Source organism: Rhinoderma darwinii, chromosome 2 (assembly GCF_050947455.1).
Source record: "Rhinoderma darwinii isolate aRhiDar2 chromosome 2, aRhiDar2.hap1, whole genome shotgun sequence".
Lineage (NCBI taxonomy): Eukaryota > Metazoa > Chordata > Amphibia > Anura > Rhinodermatidae > Rhinoderma > Rhinoderma darwinii.
The window spans coordinates 259,660,861-259,678,631 of record NC_134688.1 but is presented as its reverse complement, the minus strand read 5'-3'; the positions used below and the strand labels follow the sequence as shown (position 1 = coordinate 259,678,631).

General features: G+C 42.3%; 1 protein-coding gene across 8 annotated transcripts in view; it reads left to right on the top strand.

Annotated features, from left to right (window-relative positions):
- The window catches only part of KDM1A (lysine demethylase 1A), a 38,948-nt gene extending 22,575 nt beyond the window's left edge, over positions 1–16,373 (top strand). For 4 of the 8 annotated variants that reach the window (XM_075853197.1, XM_075853196.1, XM_075853191.1 and 1 more), the window contains 12 exons: positions 2,301–2,417; positions 3,047–3,189; positions 3,389–3,479; positions 4,418–4,552; positions 7,763–7,836; positions 8,436–8,547; positions 8,629–8,761; positions 11,252–11,439; positions 12,934–13,048; positions 13,171–13,298; positions 13,541–13,687; positions 15,829–16,373. In XM_075853197.1, the coding sequence (XP_075709312.1) occupies positions 2,301–2,417; positions 3,047–3,189; positions 3,389–3,479; positions 4,418–4,552; positions 7,763–7,836; positions 8,436–8,547; positions 8,629–8,761; positions 11,252–11,439; positions 12,934–13,048; positions 13,171–13,298; positions 13,541–13,687; positions 15,829–16,008 (1,563 nt within the window). In that variant the 3' untranslated portion in view covers positions 16,009–16,373. The remainder of the gene's footprint in view (positions 1–2,300; positions 2,418–3,046; positions 3,190–3,388; positions 3,480–4,417; positions 4,553–7,762; positions 7,837–8,435; positions 8,548–8,628; positions 8,762–11,251; positions 11,440–12,933; positions 13,049–13,170; positions 13,299–13,540; positions 13,688–15,828) is intronic. The other 4 variants (XM_075853194.1, XM_075853193.1, XM_075853195.1 and 1 more) reach the window with 1 other exon arrangement.
- The last annotated feature ends 1,398 nt before the right edge of the window (positions 16,374–17,771 follow it).

Below are 17,771 nucleotides of genomic sequence, written 5' to 3'. Positions count from 1 at the left end.
GAAAGACACGATCTTTGCCTCCCATTGATGTCCATGGGAGGTCAGAGACTGAAACGCCCGAAGAAAGAGCATGTCGTCTCTTTCCCCCGCGAGCATTTTTTACCGCTCGCAGGAAAAAAAACTCCTTCGACTCCCATTGAAATCAATGGGAAGTGATTTTTGGCGCTGTTTCCGACATGGATTCCACGTCAAATACAGCGACAAAATACTCTGTGTGAACTAGCCCTATATCTACCATATTCTGGTCATCAACCTTCCGCCTTGATAAGAAAAAGCTTGTGGAGTCTCTTGACCTTCCCATTCAGTCTCTAAATCATCTAGCTTAGGCCTTAGGGTATGTTCACATGACAGCGTCCATAACGGCCAAAATTACAGGGCTGTTTCCAGGAGAAAACAGCCCCGTCATTTCAGCCGTAACGGCATGTGCAGGCGCTTGAACGGTGCGTCCATTACGGACGTAACTGGAGCTGGTTTTCCATGGAGTCCATGGAAAACGGCTCCATTTACGTCTGAAGAAGTGACATGACACTTCTTTGGCGCGGACGTCTATTTACGCGCCGTCTTTTGACAGCGACGCGTAAATATACGCCTCGTGCGAACAGACAAACGTCAGGCCATTGCTTTCAATGGGCAGATGTTTGTCAACGCATTCAAGCCGTAATTTCGGACGTAATTTGGGTGTTAAAACGCCCGAATTACGTACGTAAATAGGCCGTGTGAACATACCCTTACTCACACAAACGTGTTATACGTCTGTGCTACGCGTGTGATTTTCACGGACCTATGTTAGTGAATGGGGCCGTTCAGACTGTCAGTGAATTTCACGCAGCGTATGTGCGCTGCGTAAAACTCAGGACATGTCCTATTTGGCCGTGTTTCGCGCAGCACGCACCCAGTGAAGTCAATGGGTGCGTGCAAATCGCGCACGGCACACGGAAATGCGCTGCAGTAGTAAAATAAATGAATGAAAACAGAAAAGCACCACGCGCTTTTCTGTTTGTCAACATAAAACCAGTGTCCTAATGATGCCGGCTGCACGAAAATCACACAGCCACGCACCATATGCTGATGCCGCACTGACCTTTTGCGCGCGCAAAACGCAGCGGTTTTTTGCGCCCGCAAAACGGACACGTCTGTGTGAATAAGGCTTTAGGCTGGGTTTACAACTGCGTCGCTGCTTTCTGTTTTTCTGCTCCATCAGAGGGGCAGAACAAAGGAAAACCGGAAGCGACTGCTCCGTTACATCATGGACACCACAGGTGGCCGAAGGAACCTATTGACTTTAATTGGCTTTCCATCGGGGTGTCAGTGGTTTTACGGAAAACAATAGCACAGCAAGCTGCGCTATGGTTTCCGGTAATCTCTGCCGGATCTGCGACCGAGGCCCCCAATGGAGCCTCCAACACGGGTATGAGCAGAGCCTTAGACACCATATTTACTGTCAGCTTGCCTCATTACTGGCAACTTATTAGAGCCAATAGTAGGCATAAATCAAGAAGCCTTCATTGTAGTCTGCTGCCAGAGAGCAGGGGGATCTTTGACTCTACGAAATGGGGCATAGAAGGTTAATGAAGTATATAGCCAATATAAATTTGTAAGATGTGCCATATTGTACATTTTATATGAAAAAAAAAAGTATATTTTATTTATTTTAGGCATCTAGCTGTATATGTGTTCCCATGTATTTTCTATTCTATATAAAATTAGTAAGGCTATGTAAGTGATGTAGCTTTCGAGTAACCACCTAGTAGCAATGTCACCTCATCTTTGCTCACACCATGGTAGGTGATGGGTGATAGGTGGAGGTCCCAGCGGTGAGGCACCCATCTATTGTGAGAATAGGGGTCCCTTGATTGGAAAAAGCAAAGCATTTTAAGAAAAATAATTTAATTATTATTATAATAATAATAATAATTTGAAAGCAAATTTGAGAAGAGCTCTTCCTCAAATGTGCCTCTTAAGGAGGCTCTGTCACCAGATTATAAAATCTCTATCTCCTATTGAATGTGATCGGCGCTGCAATGTAGATAACAGCAAAGTTGATTTTTTTTTTTTTTATTTTTTTTTAAAACGATCAATTTTGCCCAAGTTATGAGCAATTTTATATTTATGCAAATGAGTTTTTCAATGAACAACTGGGCGTGTTTTATCGTTTTACCAACTGGGCGTGTATTGTGTTTTTTACCAACTGGGCGTGTTTACTGGTTTTACCAACTGGGCGTTGTGAATAGAAGTGTATGACGCTGACAAATCAGCGTCATGCACTTCTCATCACTCCCACCCAGCTTCTTTCACTGCAGACACACAGCGTGACGTCACCCACAGGTCCTTCAACCTTGGCGTCGGAAGATAGAAGACACGTCGGCTCCAGGCGTCAGAGGGTACAGTTGAATTTGCAGCAGCATCACCATGTGCAGGTAAGCATAGCAAACTCCCTAGAGACGAGCATATTAACCTTTTGGACGCCTGGAGCCGATGTATCTTCTTTGTCCGACGACAAGGTTGAAGGACCTGTGGGTGACATCACCCTGTGGCTGCAGTGAAAGAAGCTGGGTGGGAACGATGAGAAGTGTATGACGCTGATTTATCAGCGTCATACACTTCTATTCACAACGCCCAGTTGGTAAAACCAGTAAACACGCCCAGTTGGTAAAAACACAATACACGCCCAGTTGGTAAAACGAGCAAACACGCCCAGTTGTCCATTGAAAAGCTCATTTGCATAAATATAAAATCGCTCATAACTTGGGCAAAAATTATCGTTTAAAAAAAAAAACTTTGCTGTTATCTACATTGCAGCGCCGATCACATTCAATAGGAGATAGGGATTTTATAATCTGGTGACAGAGCCTCTTTAAATAAGTTTTTATTATGTCATTCACTTCATTTACCACCAGGGGTCTCCCCTGAAAAATATTTTTTTCTACTTTAGTAATTATACTGTGTACCATATATATGTTGTCAAATATATATACTTGGTCTACTACCTGATAGTATACGTTATTTTCCACTTTTTACATGTTACCGGTTATGTTTTGCATTTCAGGTGCCAAAAGAGAAGGATGAAATGGTAGAGCAAGAATTTAACCGTTTATTGGAAGCTACCTCCTACCTCAGCCATCAACTAGATTTTAATGTTCTTAATAATAAACCTGTCTCACTAGGACAAGCTTTGGAAGTTGTTATACAGTAAGTCAGCCTGATATATTTTGTTGAGGACTACGCTACTAGATATAGATGCATATATGATGGTAGCACACCAGTGCATTTTTCTCTCCTGTACGCCCCTTTTTCTTATATTACATTTCTATTATGGTATACTTAATGACTGACATGTCTAGTTTATTTACGTAACAGTCCTTCTTACTTTTTTATTTTTTTATTTAAGACTTCAAGAAAAACACGTTAAAGATGAACAAATTGAGCATTGGAAAAAAATAGTGAAAACGCAGGAAGAATTAAAAGAACTGTTAAATAAGGTATGTATTTTAAGTCGTTGATAAATCCGTACACTTGCTTAAAGGGGTTGATTTAGTTTCTCAAAATCTCGCTCAGCTGTCATGATCTAAAGCAGGATACTTTTTCCCATGGATCAACGGGTTTGCGGCTGCTGTAAATCTCATTCCTTCCGCGCCCCAGAGGTAGCAATCATGTGGCCACTTGTTCGTTGCGCATACATATAGAAGCACTGGCTCAAACTGATCTGCACAAGCGCTTCTATATGTATACGCATGCATTAGCGCTATATGTAGAAAGCAGTCACATGACTGCTACCTCTAGAAGACTGAATGGACGAGATTTACTGTAGCTACAACTGTATACATAAATCACGCATTAAATCCAGAGTGAATTAAAGCAGATCTGGTATTAGTATCGCTTTATTTCATGACAACTGGGTGACATTTATTAGAAATTGGCCAACCCCACTTTAAGGTTGAATTTATGCAACAATCCCATGAAGAAAAAGTTGTAAATGTAGTTCGCTTCAAAACTATATCCTTTCCTCTGTTCTTATAGATGGCTTAGACGATTTTTTACTCCGACCTTCTGCGATTCTATTGTACTGGACTTAGATCACCATCAGATCCTATGGTGATCTAAGCCTAATTCAGCAAAACCTCTGGAGTAAAAGGTGGCTAAATTTAAGGTGGCTAAATTGTGGCCTCACTCTCCTGGTAGTTGCCGTCCTATTTTATTTCACTTTTTCTTTTCTAGTGCTTGTCTTGTCAGTCCACGTTACAGCTGATAGTTTTGATGTCTTTTAAAAAAAATTCAACAGGCTGAGCAATAGCTAAAGCTATAAATAAGAAGTGCTGCTAATTATTAATGCGATGTAAGATTTTTAAATTCTGAATACCTGTCCGGGTTTTAAAAAAAAATAATTTCTATAATCTTATGGTGTTATTGCTCTTAACAGATGGTCAATTTGAAGGAAAAGATAAAGGAGCTACACCAGCAATACAAAGAGGCTTCTGATGTAAAGCCTCCCCGAGACATTACTGCAGAGTTCTTGGTGAAAAGCAAGCACAGAGACCTGACCGCGCTTTGTAAGGTATTGACATTTTATGCATTACTTTTATTATATATTTTATGAATTTGACAAAAGAGTTGTAACGTTTAGGGTATGTGCGCACACAAACGCAAAGACATCTGAAAATACAAAGCTGTTTCAAGGGAAAACCGCTCCTGATTTTCAGGCGTTTTTTAAGCCACTCGCGATTTTTGCTGTGTTTTTTACGGCCATTTTGGAGCTGTTTTTCTATAGAGTCTATGAAAAAAAACTGCCCAACCGAACGCAACACCGTTTTTCCCATTGAAATCAATGGGCAGATGTTTGGAGGCGTTTTGCTTCAGATTTTTCAGCTGTTTTTCGGGACGTTTTACGGCTGAAAAGACACTGTGTGAACATACCCTTAGGCTGGGTTCACACGACATATTTTCAGGCGTAATGGAGGCGTTTTATGCCTCGAATTATGCCTGAAAAGACGGCTCCAATACGTTGGCAAACATCTGCCCATTGCTTTCAATGGGTTTGCCGATGTACTGTGCCGACGACCTGTCATTTTACGCGTCTGTCAAAAGATTGTCAAAAAATTGCAGGACACTTCGTGGGACGTTTTTGGAGCCGTTTTCTCATAGACTCTATTGAAAATCGCTCCAAAAATGGCCGAAAAAACGCGAGTTGCTCAAAAAACGTCTGAAAATCAGGTGCTTTTTTCCCTTGAAAACAGCTCCGTATTTTCAGACGTTTTTGGCTCAGCGTGTGAACATACCCTTATAGTTGCCATTGGTAAAAGGGACGGTGAAGTAATTGAAAATGTGACAATAGTTCCCCTAATAATTATGCTGCACCTTATCATAGATGTATAAGAAAAAGCTGTAGTTGTGTTCTGTGAAACTTCAAATGATCATTTATAAGTTGTTCTTGTCCCTTCTTCATAACTAAGTAGTGTACTTTTAAATCCTTAACGCATCATCACGTAACTGTACGTTATAAGGGTTAAGGGGAAGTATGGAGCGGGCTCACAGGCTGAGCGCGCTCCGTACACAGCGGGTAACTGCTGTGTCACACATCCGACACGTCACTGCAACGGGTGGATTCAAAGATCACTAAGCGGAAGCCCGTTTAACACATTAAATGCCGCAGTCAATCGCGACCGCTTCATATAAAGTGTCAGAATCAGGGGGGCCCCCCCCCCCCCCCCTCCACACACGCACACACAGGTCTGCCACCTTTGTACTCCTTTGAAGCTCTGCCTCCAGCAGGGCTTCAAAGGAGACTGTCAGAATCACGATATACTGCAATACCTTAGTATTACAGTATATCATGCAAGCGATCCAACCATCGCTGATTCAAGTCCCCTGGGGGGGGGGGGGCAAAAAAAGGAAAATACAGTTAAAGTTTTTTTTATGTTCCAAAAAAAGTATTAAAAGTTAAAAAAAAAAAACCTTTTCACAATTTTCCCCTAAATCAATGTTAAAAAAAATAAAAGTGAACATAACTGGTATCGCCGCGTCTCTAAAAGTCAGAACTATCACAATATAGCGTTGTTTAACCCTTTCGGTGAATGCTGTAAAAAATATATATTAACACGCATATTCCTGTTTTTTGGTCACCTTAGCGCTCTAAAAAAATGAAATAAAAGGTGATCAAAAAGTCGCATATACCACAAAATGGTATATGTGAAAACTATGGCTCACACCGCTAAATTGATGGAAAAATAAAGTTATGGCTCTCAGAATATGGCGACAAAAAAGGATTTTTTAAAAGTGGTAAAACATAGAACAAAACATATAAATTTGGTAACGCCGTAATCGTATCAACCTGTAGAATAACGTGAATATGTAGTTTTTCCCGCCTGATGAACGCCGTAAAAACAACCCCCCAAAAAAAGGGTAATCACGGTTTGTTTGTTTGCCCATTTCACCCCACAAATATTTTTCAGCTTCCTAAGGCCTCATGCACACGACCGTAAAAACTCACGTTATTACGGGCTCATAGACTTCTATTGGCGATGGGTGCCTTCCCGTTTTCTCACGGGAAGGTGCCCGTGCCGTTGAAAAAGATAGAACATGTCCTATTTCAGGCCGTAATAACGGCACGGACAGTCCATAGAAGTCTATGGAGCTCTCGTAATGACGGGTGGCTACATGTGTGCACCCGTCATTACGGCAGCGTTGCTAAGCGACGTCAGTAAATAGTCACTGTCCAGGGAGCTGAAAGAGTTAACTGATCGGCAGTAACTCTTTCAGCACCCTGGACAGTGACTACCGATCAGTATAAACCTGTAAAAAATAAAAATAAAAGACGTTCATACTTACCGAGAACTTCCTGCTTCCTCCAGTCCGGTCTCCCGCCCGTTGCCTTGGTGACGCGTCCCTCTCGACATCCGGCCCGACGTCCTGGATGACGTTTCAGGCCATGTGACCGCTGCAGCCAATCACAGGTCAATCACAGGCTGCAGCGGTCACATGGACTGCCGCGTCATCCAGGGATGTCGGGCTGGATGTGAAGAGAGGGACGCGTCACCAAGACAACGGCCGAAAAGTATGAATTTCTTTAACTTTTATTACAGAAAAGGCTGTCCCTTCTCTCTATCCTGCACTGATAGAGAGAAGGGGCTGCCGATTAGTGCAGTGCTATTTTGCCGCCAAAAACGTGCCCGTAAATACGGGTGGAATACGGGTGACACCGGACCCATATTTACGGGCACGGGTTCGTAAATACTGGTGCAAAACGGGTGGAATACGTGTGACACCGGACCCGTATTTACGCCAGTATTTACGGGTGTGAAAAATACGGTCGTGTGCATGAGGCCTCATACGGGACAGTGTAGTACAATAAATGGTGTCATGAAAACTACAACTTCTCCCGCAAAAAACAAGCCCTCATATGGCTATATCGATGGAAAAATTAAAAAATATATAGCTTTTGGAAGGTGGGCAGGAAAAAATAAAAGGGAAAATCCGAAAAATGGCTGAGGAGGGAAGAGGTTAAAGGGTTTAGTTTGTTACAGAGCTATTTGTATAAAAGCTGTGGCCACACCGTGACATCCACGTTGCAGTGGTGGGAATACATAGCGTTGTTTAGGTTGTCCTGATACATGGGCAATTGCAATTCCCACTGACCACCACCACTAGGTAGCATCAGCTGGCACAGGGTATAGAGTTTCTCTGTCATTGTTTAGCCCCAGGCAATGCCTTCACTTATTGTGCAAATTAAGTTGCTCACCTTGTACAACTGCTATTTTGTTGAATACAGGAATATGATCTGCTGGCGGAGGCCCAGGGAAAGCTTGAAGAGAAATTGCAAGAACTTGAAGCCAATCCTCCAAGGTAAGTCTGCAAAGCATTATTATGTCAGACCAGGGTTGTCCGTGGTCAGCAGTCGGAATGTGTACATATTCAAATGAGTAAATTAGAATTGCTATGTCATGCCACTTGAAGAACTACTATAAAACGCCTTATTCACACGAGCGTATTTCACGTCCGTGTTACGCGCGTTAAAACAACGGACGTCAAACGGACCTATGCAATTCAATGGGGTCATTCAGACATTGTGTATGTCCTAACTTATGCGTTTTTTGCGCATCACGCACCCATTGAAGTCAGTGGGTGCATGAAAATCACGGACAGCACACGGACGTCATCCGTGTGCTGTCCGTAATTCATGCAACAGTTGCTAAAGAAATGATGAGAAAAAGAGAAATACCTTCAGTTTTTTTTTGCTGACGTACAAAACACATGACATACGGATGATATATGCAAGTAAAAAACGCAGACGTGCACCGTACACGGATGTCACACGGAACAGCACCGTGCGCAAAACGTTGCGTTTTTTACGTGCGCCTAACTGATACATTCGTGTGAATAAGGCTCAAGGCTGTATTACATAGTTTCACCTGTTTTGATTTCTATTTTTTTTTTTCTCTTAGTGATGTGTATTTATCTTCACGGGACAGACAGATACTAGACTGGCATTTTGCAAATTTAGAGTTTGCTAATGCTACACCCCTTTCTACCCTTTCTCTAAAGCATTGGGATCAGGTAATTCTTATTTCACTTTTCTCCCACAATGTGTGAGTACCATACCTTTTCTGCTATAACCTAGTTACTCGTGTTTGACAGGATGATGACTTTGAGTTCACTGGCAGCCATTTAACGGTCCGGAATGGTTATTCCTGCGTTCCTGTGGCATTAGCAGAAGGTCTCGATATCAAGCTTAACACTGCTGTTCGACAAGTACGCTACACTGCCTCTGGTATGTTTTGGGTTGAAATCGAGAACTTATGAATATTCAAAGGGACTATATCATCAGAAAAGTACATTATTTAAATCCGGTTTCAATAGCAGCCAGGGGGGGGGGGAGCCTGACAAAAGCCCCCTGATCTGCCATCAGTGCATGCCTATTATGCCCTGCCAGTTTTACACTGACCGGCATAGTACACTGCAATACAGAAGTATTACAGTGTATTCTAAAATAAATCAACCGATCACATAGCAAATTCCAATAGTGGGACTAATGAAAAAAAGGAAAATAATAGTTTAACCCTTTCATGGTCAAGGGTCATTGATGCCCCTGTGTCCAGGTCAAATCCTCCATTTTTGATATGCACTTCTTTAAACGATAATATCTTTGGAACCGCTTTGAATATCACAACTATATTTACTTTGTTTTTTTTTACAAGACTTATGAGGCTTTCATTTTCTAGATTAGTTAAATTAATTCAGTGTTTTTAATTTTTATTATGAGCGGACAAATCACTAAAAATTGCAGAAAAAAAACCACTCGTAATTTTTATATATATTTATTAAGAGTATACATAGTATATATCAATATACATACACTGTAGAGCTCTGCAGCAATTAGTCCTCTTCTCTCTCCGTCACCCTGGATCACTGTGAGGGGAGAGTGAAGAGACTTTATACACACGACCGTGAGAAAAATGGTAGTCCACAACCAATCAACTGTCAGTTTTTCATGGCTGTTTTGCATAAATTTGTCTCAAAATTTGAATCCATTTTCCAGCCGTCTGACCATTTTTGACCAGCATTTGCCATCCGTTTTTTATGGACGTTAAAAAGAAAAAAATGGATGAATTTTATTCGTTAGGGATTTTTGTCCCAACCCCCTGAAAACACCACAGTGCCCATGTAGATAGTGACGCAATACCACTGTAGATAGTGCCACATTGCCCACATCGATAGTGCCAGTGCCCACTGTAAATAGTGCCATAGTGCCGCAGTTCTCCTGTAGATAATGGCCACATAGTGCCACACATATTGTCCTCTGTAGATAGGGCCAATATAATGCCACAGTACCCATGTAGATAGTGCCACACCCCTTGTAAATAGCGCCACCCCCCCCCTGTAAATGGCACCCACTTCCTGTAAATGGCACCCCTGTAGGAGCGGAATCCCTATGGCCGAAGATTCCGCTCCTACAGGAAGCCCCTGATGTCTCTGTCCATATATTGACATTGATGTCAGGGGTTAACACTAAAAGCAGAATCTCCTGCCAGAGCGGGGATTCCGCTCAAGGAGTAGCCCCTGACGTCACTGTCCATGTATGGATAGTGACACCAGGGGCTTCTCCAATAGCGGAATCCCCGACAGCGATCTGACACCGGGGATTCCGCTCCTAGAAAGAGCCGCTGACGTCATTGTCAATATATGGATAGTGACACCAGGGGCTTCTCCAGTAGCGGAATCCCCTAGCACAGAGCGACCGGACACTGGGGATTCCGCTCCTAGAAAGAGCCGCTGACGTAATTGTCCATATATGGATGGTGACACCAGGAGCTTCTCCAGTAGCGGAATCCCCGGCCAGAGTGTCGGCCTGGGATTCCGCTCCTAGAGCGAGACACTAACGTCACTGTCCAAATGGACGTTTTGACAGAATCAATAGCGTAGTCGACTAAATATATAGATGTATCTAGAGCTTAATAACATGTAATGCGTGAACACCCTATAATATGTAGGTAATTATCATGCATGTGATATACTATGTGATTTATGTATACATAAATTATAACCCTTCGTTTGCACACTATAGTGTAGTAACAACTGAGAAGGATGCCAAAAAAGGGTAAACCACAATAGTATTTCAAAAGCCATAGGGGATCACCTAGCTGTTAGGCTGGGTTCACACGACCATGTTACGTCCGTAATGTACGGAACGTATTTCGGCCGGAAGACCCGGACCGAACACAGTGCAAGGAGCCGGGCTCCTAGCATCATAGTTATGTACGATGCTAGGAGTCCCTGCCTCGCTGCAGGACAACTGTCCCGTACTGAAAACATGATTACAGTACGGGACAGTAGTTCCACGCAGAGGCAGGGACTCCTAGCGTCGTACATCACTATGATTCTAGGAGCCCGGCTCCCTGCACTGTGTTCGGTCCGGGTCTTCCGGCCGAAATACGTTCCGTACATTACGGACGTAACATGGTCGTGTGAACCCAGCCTAAGTCTTTTTGAGAGTGTTACCAGCCGCCTCGACGCGCGTTTCACAATGGTTTTCCTCAGGAGGCGTAAATTATATTTAATCTGCGTTTGCCCCACCTAACCTCGCCCACTTTTCTTGGCACTTTTTAAAAGTGGCGAGGGGAGTTAAGTCTAAAATATTAGCACAAATGTGACCTGCGCCAAAATTTGCATCTTTTAATGCCAGAAAACGGTTGTAAATAATTTAATCCCCCTTCTACTTTATTTCTTTATATTACTGATTTTTATTTATTTTTTTCTTTAGGATGTGAAGTCATAGCGGTGAACACACGCTCCACTAGTCAGACGTTCATATACAAGTGTGATGCTGTGCTTTGTACTTTGCCACTGGGTGTATTAAAACAACAGCCACCAGCTGTACAGTTTGTCCCTCCACTTCCAGAATGGAAAACATCTGCTGTTCAAAGAATGGGTTTTGGAAATCTAAATAAGGTAATGTTCATATTAAGTATGTTAAACACGGTGTATAAAGTATAGTTTTAATAGGTTGTTCCCAACAATTTATGGAAGATCCGCCCGATACCGTTTCGCCTAGTGAGGTGGCCGCAGATTTCAGACGGGGAGTTCTATTCTATGGGAGTTCTGGAAACAGCCGAGCAAGTTTGAGGATACTCCTTTTAAAGGGAATGTGTTGCCAGCAAAACATGTTTTTGTTTTTTTTAAGTTAAACAATTAGTGTGTAGGTGATTAAACATTGTTCTAATTTTTTGGTTTTTTTTCACGAGTCAGGAAATATTATAAATTGGATTCAATTTATAATATTTCCCAGCACTGGTCACTAGATGGAGCCATTCCCAAAATTGCAGCATTGCATGTGGTAAAGCAACCACATTGCTTTATGCTGCAAAATTGGGTAAAAATCCCTCGCTCTAGTGAGCTCTCAGAATCCCCCCCTCCTTTATCCTGGCTAGTGCCGGGATAAACTAGGGGTTTGAACGGTCTAACCTCCTACACTGTGTGTTGCCATTTTTTGAGCTAACAAACAGTGTAGAAGGTTTACATACACTAGTAAACACACACTGAAACACGAACATACATAGAAATAACTTACCTGCTCCAGTCGCCTCCGGTCCATCCGCTCCGTCTGCTGCCGCTGCTCCATGTGCACAAGTCCGGAAGCCGCGACCGGAAGTAGTAATCTTACTGTCCGGCCGCGACTTCCGGTCCACAGGAAAATGGCGCCGGACGGCGCGCATTTCAAATTGAACTGTGTGGGAGCGGCGCATGCGCCGTTCCCACACAGCGGCGTACACAGAAGTGGATGGAACGGGCCCCGTTCGCATTCCCTATGGGACTGGAGCTGCCGTATTCCATGTCTGTATGTGTCGTTAATCGACACATACAGAAATGGAAAAAAAAATGGCAGCCCCCATAGGGAAGAAAAAGTGTAAAAATAAAAAAAAGTAACACACAAACACACAAATAAATACAAACGTTTTTAATAAAGCACTAACATCTTTAACATATTAAAAAAAAAATTTGGGTGACACTGTTCCTTTAAGGCCGTATGACATCTCTTGTGATGAATTTTATACTACAGGGCAGTTTTACCAATTCAAACACACCAGTTGTGTACCCCGCGGTATAGTTATTTTTTTTACTGTATACGTTTGCATGGAATAGGATAGTCTAGTTCACTATGCAATACTGCAAAATACAAATCATGTTGGCACATAGCAGCTCGATGTGTCCCAAAAGGAGACACTTTTGGCATACGCCAAGTGAATAGGGGCCTGTCTTATGTTCTGCATGGGGCTTTGACGTGGTGTGAACAGGGACTAAATAATGTCTTCTCACAGGAGTATACATTTCTGGCCATGTAGTGGTTAAACTGGTAATAAATTTACTCCAGATACTAAGGGGAGTGGAAGTGGTCTTGCTAGGGCAAGTAGAAATGAACTCATGAGTTGGAATTTGTCTTTTTAGGTGGTGCTATGTTTTGACAGAGTATTTTGGGACCCAACGGTTAATTTATTTGGTCATGTCGGCAGCACTACGGCTAGCAGAGGGGAGCTATTTCTTTTCTGGAATCTTTATAGAGGTAATATTTTTATGTACCAGTTCCCCATGGGTTTATAACGCTGTATTAATATTTTTAAGTGCAATTGATGGACGCTAAAACTAAAAAGGTACATTTTGTTTTTATAAAATGTTCTGTTACAGCACCAATATTGCTAGCCTTGGTGGCAGGAGAAGCTGCGGGAATTATGGAAAACATCAGTGATGACGTTATAGTTGGACGTTGTTTGGCCATTCTGAAAGGGATATTTGGAAGCAGTGCAGTACCACAGGTAACGGTTTTCATTACTCCCCCGCTATTACAGTTACAGATAGGGACTTAAAACACACGTGGCAGATTGAGTGCGACTTGTGTAACTTCTTTATCAAGGTAGAAGCTTTCTGATATAGAATAATCTATTGCTACTTTCATCATGTCTGTGCTACATTAGCATTGTAATACAATTTCCTGTGCTTCAAGATCCCCTACTTGGATACAATATTTATAGTTTCTTTTTTTTATATATACATTCAGCCAAAAGAGACGGTGGTTAGCAGGTGGCGTGCTGACCCATGGGCGCGCGGATCATACTCCTATGTAGCAGCTGGCTCCTCTGGCAACGACTATGATTTGATGGCTCAACCAATTACTCCAGGCCCTGCCATTCCTGGAGCACCTCAAGTACGTATTTACTATAGAAAAGATTCTCCAGCTGGGTTTCATTTATTTTAGAATAGACTCATTACTATTGCAGGCTCACATGGAGAATAACATGGCTTGACTGATGCCAAGCTACCTTTTTCCATTTTTTACAATCGCCACTGTACCGATATGTCTTTGAGCCAAACAAATAAGTTTAACCCCTTTCCTCCGCCGCCATCTTTTGTGGATTTTCATGTTTTGTGTCTTCCTCCCGACCTTCCAAATGCCATAACTTTTTTTTCTTTTTCCATCGATAAAGCTATATGATGGCTTGTTTTTTGCGGGATGACTTGTAGTTTTTCACAGCACTGTTTGTTGGACCATATAATGTACTGGGAAACTGGGGAAAAAAATTTGACACGTCGGAGGCGGCCGCTCCCCTGATTCTAAGGCATCATTTAGACGAGCGTAATATACGCACGTGCCTTTCACGCGTGTCGTACGCACCTATATTAGGCTATGGGGCAGTGCAGACAGTCCGTGAGTTTTGTGCAGCGTGAGTCCGCTGCGTAAAACTCACGACATGTTCTATATTTATGCGTTTTTTGCGCATCACGCACCCATTGAAGTCAATGGGTGCGTGAAAACCACGCAGGTCGCACGGAAGCACTTCCGTGCGAACTGCGTGGTTCGCACAACAGCTGTCATTCTCTGAATGTAAACAGAAAAGCACCACATGCTTTTCTGTTTACAAACATCCAAACGGAGTGTCAAAATGATGGCGGCTGCGCGAAAATCACGCAGCCGCGCATCACACATTAATGACACACGCAGCTGTTAAGTGCCTTTTGCGCACGTAAAACGCAGCGTTTTTTGCGTGCACAAAACGCACACGCACGTGTAAATCAGGCCTAATTCTGCAGTCGCGATTGACTGCAACGTCTAACGGGTTAAATGGGCGGAATCACAGTGATCTTTGATTCCGCCCGTTGCAGTGAGGTGTCTGCTGTATTACACAGCCGTCGCCCACTAAGTATGGTGTGAGCTCAGCCCGTTAGCCCGCTCCATACGTGACCTTAACGGCTGCCACGTACATATACGTGGCATGTCGTTACAGGGTTAATACAAGCTAGTTGCCTGGGTTACCCTGCCCAACAGCTTACAGCTTTTTTTTTTTTTTTAAGGGTAAATCTATATCTCCTGATATGTTATACATGTAAAAAGATCACGTTGGTGAAGTTTGTGATTTGGACCACCACTGGTATCCAGAATGAAAGGCCTTCATTAAAGAGACTCTGTCACCACATTATAAGTGCCCTGTCTCCTACATAAGGAGATCGGCGCTATAATGTAGGTGACAGCAGTGCTATTAATTTAGAAAAACAATATATTTTTACTAGGTTAGGAGCGATTTTTAGCTTTATGCTAATTAGTTTCTTAATGCCCAAGTGGGCGTGTTTTACTTTAGACCAAGTGGGCGTTGTACAGAGGAGTGTATATATAAAAATTGATTTTACGGGCGGAGCTCCCATGCTTTATAATGGAAGCAGGGGCGGCAAATGCGGGTGACTATCAGCTCTTAGTTCCCTAAAAACTTTCGCACTGCTCATAGATTTGTTACTGAAAATCTGATCGAACAAGCAAATGCCATGGCATGATTATAAGGTCTTATGGTGCGAAATAATTCAGTAAGACTTAATAGTCCCCCATAAAATGAAGACTTGTATTGGATCTTCTCTGCTTTTTCACATTCTAGTGGCTGCAGTATAGGATTTTAACAAATCCAGTTCATGCACTGGCATAGTACCAATCTTCTGTAGAACTTTTGTTTTGCTTTGCCTTTTTTTTTTTTTTTTTCATGTATAGCGTCAAACGTGTAGCACTATTTCTTCTGTTTGTGTGACCTTCCCCATCAAATAGTAAAATAAGAAAACTGCTACTTTTTTTTTTCTTTTTCCTTTCTTAATCTTTTTTTTTTTTTTTCTTCAATCAAATCTCAAAACATGTACCTTTAAAACCACACCCACCCAACATCTATATGTCCATGAGTGTAAACTACTATATGAAGGAGCTCCTCTCTGAACTTTCTCAATATAGTGCAAGTGTGACCTTCCCCCATCAAGTAGTGGAGAAAAAATACAACTTAATTTTTAATGTTTTCTCTTGCCTCCTCCCTGTAGCCCATTCCACGTTTGTTCTTTGCTGGGGAGCACACAATTCGGAATTACCCTGCAACTGTCCATGGAGCTCTTCTGAGTGGTTTACGAGAAGCTGGACGTATTGCTGATCAGTTCCTTGGTGTTATGTATAATATACCTCGTCAGGCCACCCCTGGGGTTCCTGCACCACCTATGCCGTAAAAAGCACCTTGGATGGATAAAAACTTTTAAATGGATATACCATTTTACAGTACTGGACTTTATATTTCTGGCTGCTGAGCATTTGCAGACCAGAGTGACTCTCATAGTATTCCATGGATTTGTTTCCTCCACTTATTTTCTAGCAAGACATTGAATCCCGGTGTTAAGCTGTTGTTGGGTAGATTGTAACTGCTATTCTCTAGCACTACTAGCTACATTTTTGCATCATGAATGTTGCCTCCTAATGTTTAAATAAAACATTTCACTGGCATTAATAAATATTATTTTTATTTTTGTTTTGTTTTTTAATCTATGCTATTAAAATTGTCTCAAGTATTTTTATATTAAACAATTTTGTGAAAATCCGCACAGCTCCTTTTTTTTTTGACTGAAGTATGAAATTATCTACACTAAGTTCAACCTGCGTAGCTGCTTTAAATGGACACTAACTTTTCAAACTTATTTGATCTAATAGTATACCGGATCTAAAACAACTTTGTAATTTATGTACTGTTAAAATTCTGTTTTATCCATGCAAAATCTCTGTGAAGTTATTTCCAATAGGTGTCTCAGTTCTTGTAATCTGCTGTCCATCACAGTTTACAGAGCAGAATTGATGACTGCAGAAGGTGGGGGTGTGTCACGTCACTGCCTGGCTATAACTTTCTATGGAGAGAGGGTGCAGAGGGAGAGTGTGACTCCGCAACACACACTGCATGTAAGTGTATGGTGGGTGGAGGAGGGAAGGAAGGTAGTAGAAGAGACAAACACACAGATGTGATGGTAGGATTTCTGTCTCCCAGTGCTGGATTCTCCGCTACACTGGTCTGTACTTCTGTATAATGTCCTCCATGCTGCTGTCTCTATCTCTCTCTATATACAGTCGAGTCACATTATTAGGACCACCTCTTACTTTTGATGTCGGCAGCGCATAGTCCATGGAGTTAGTGATGTGTTGCAGGCTGGCTTGGTGGGTATATAAGTTGTGCGATAGGCTGTCTTAACACATCACTTGTTGCCATAGGAAAAAGGGGTGATTTTTCAGAGTTGCAAAAAGGGATGATTATTGGCTTTCGGGCCAAGGGTGGCAGTATTTCACACAGCGCACTTTGGGAACTGTTCGCGTGCTGCTGTGGCGAAAGTGTATTGTGAGTGGACAAAAGGCAGCATTGGGAATAATCGACGTGGAAACTGCGGAGCACCACGTGCAGTTGATAAGAGGTGAACGTCGGCTACGAATGTGCGTGAGGGCCGAACGACGCGCTACAGTGGAGCAGGTCACCGTGAAAATGAACCAGGGGGCCACCAGACGTGTCTAAAACAACAGTTCAGCGACCCCTACTGCACTGAAGCAGACTGATGTTTCATGACCAGGAACCCAAAACATATACAGAGTACATTTAGATCAGTATGGAGTGTATATATAAGACATCAAAAAAAAGATTTTATATTTACAGCAACAAAAAAAAAATGAGGAAACCGTTTCTTAAAGAGACTGTCACTACATTATAAGTGGCCTATCTTGTACATGATGTGATCGGCGCTGTAATGTAGGTGACAGCAGTGTTTTTTTATTTAGAAAAACAATCATTTTTGACGGAGTTATGACCTATTTTAGCTTTATGCTAATGACTTTCTTAATGGACAACTGGGCGTGTTTTACTTTTTGACCAAGTGGACGTTGTGGAGAGAAGTGTATGACGCTGACCAATCGTAACATCCATAGATTTTTTAGATTTGACAATTAACTATGACAAAAGTAG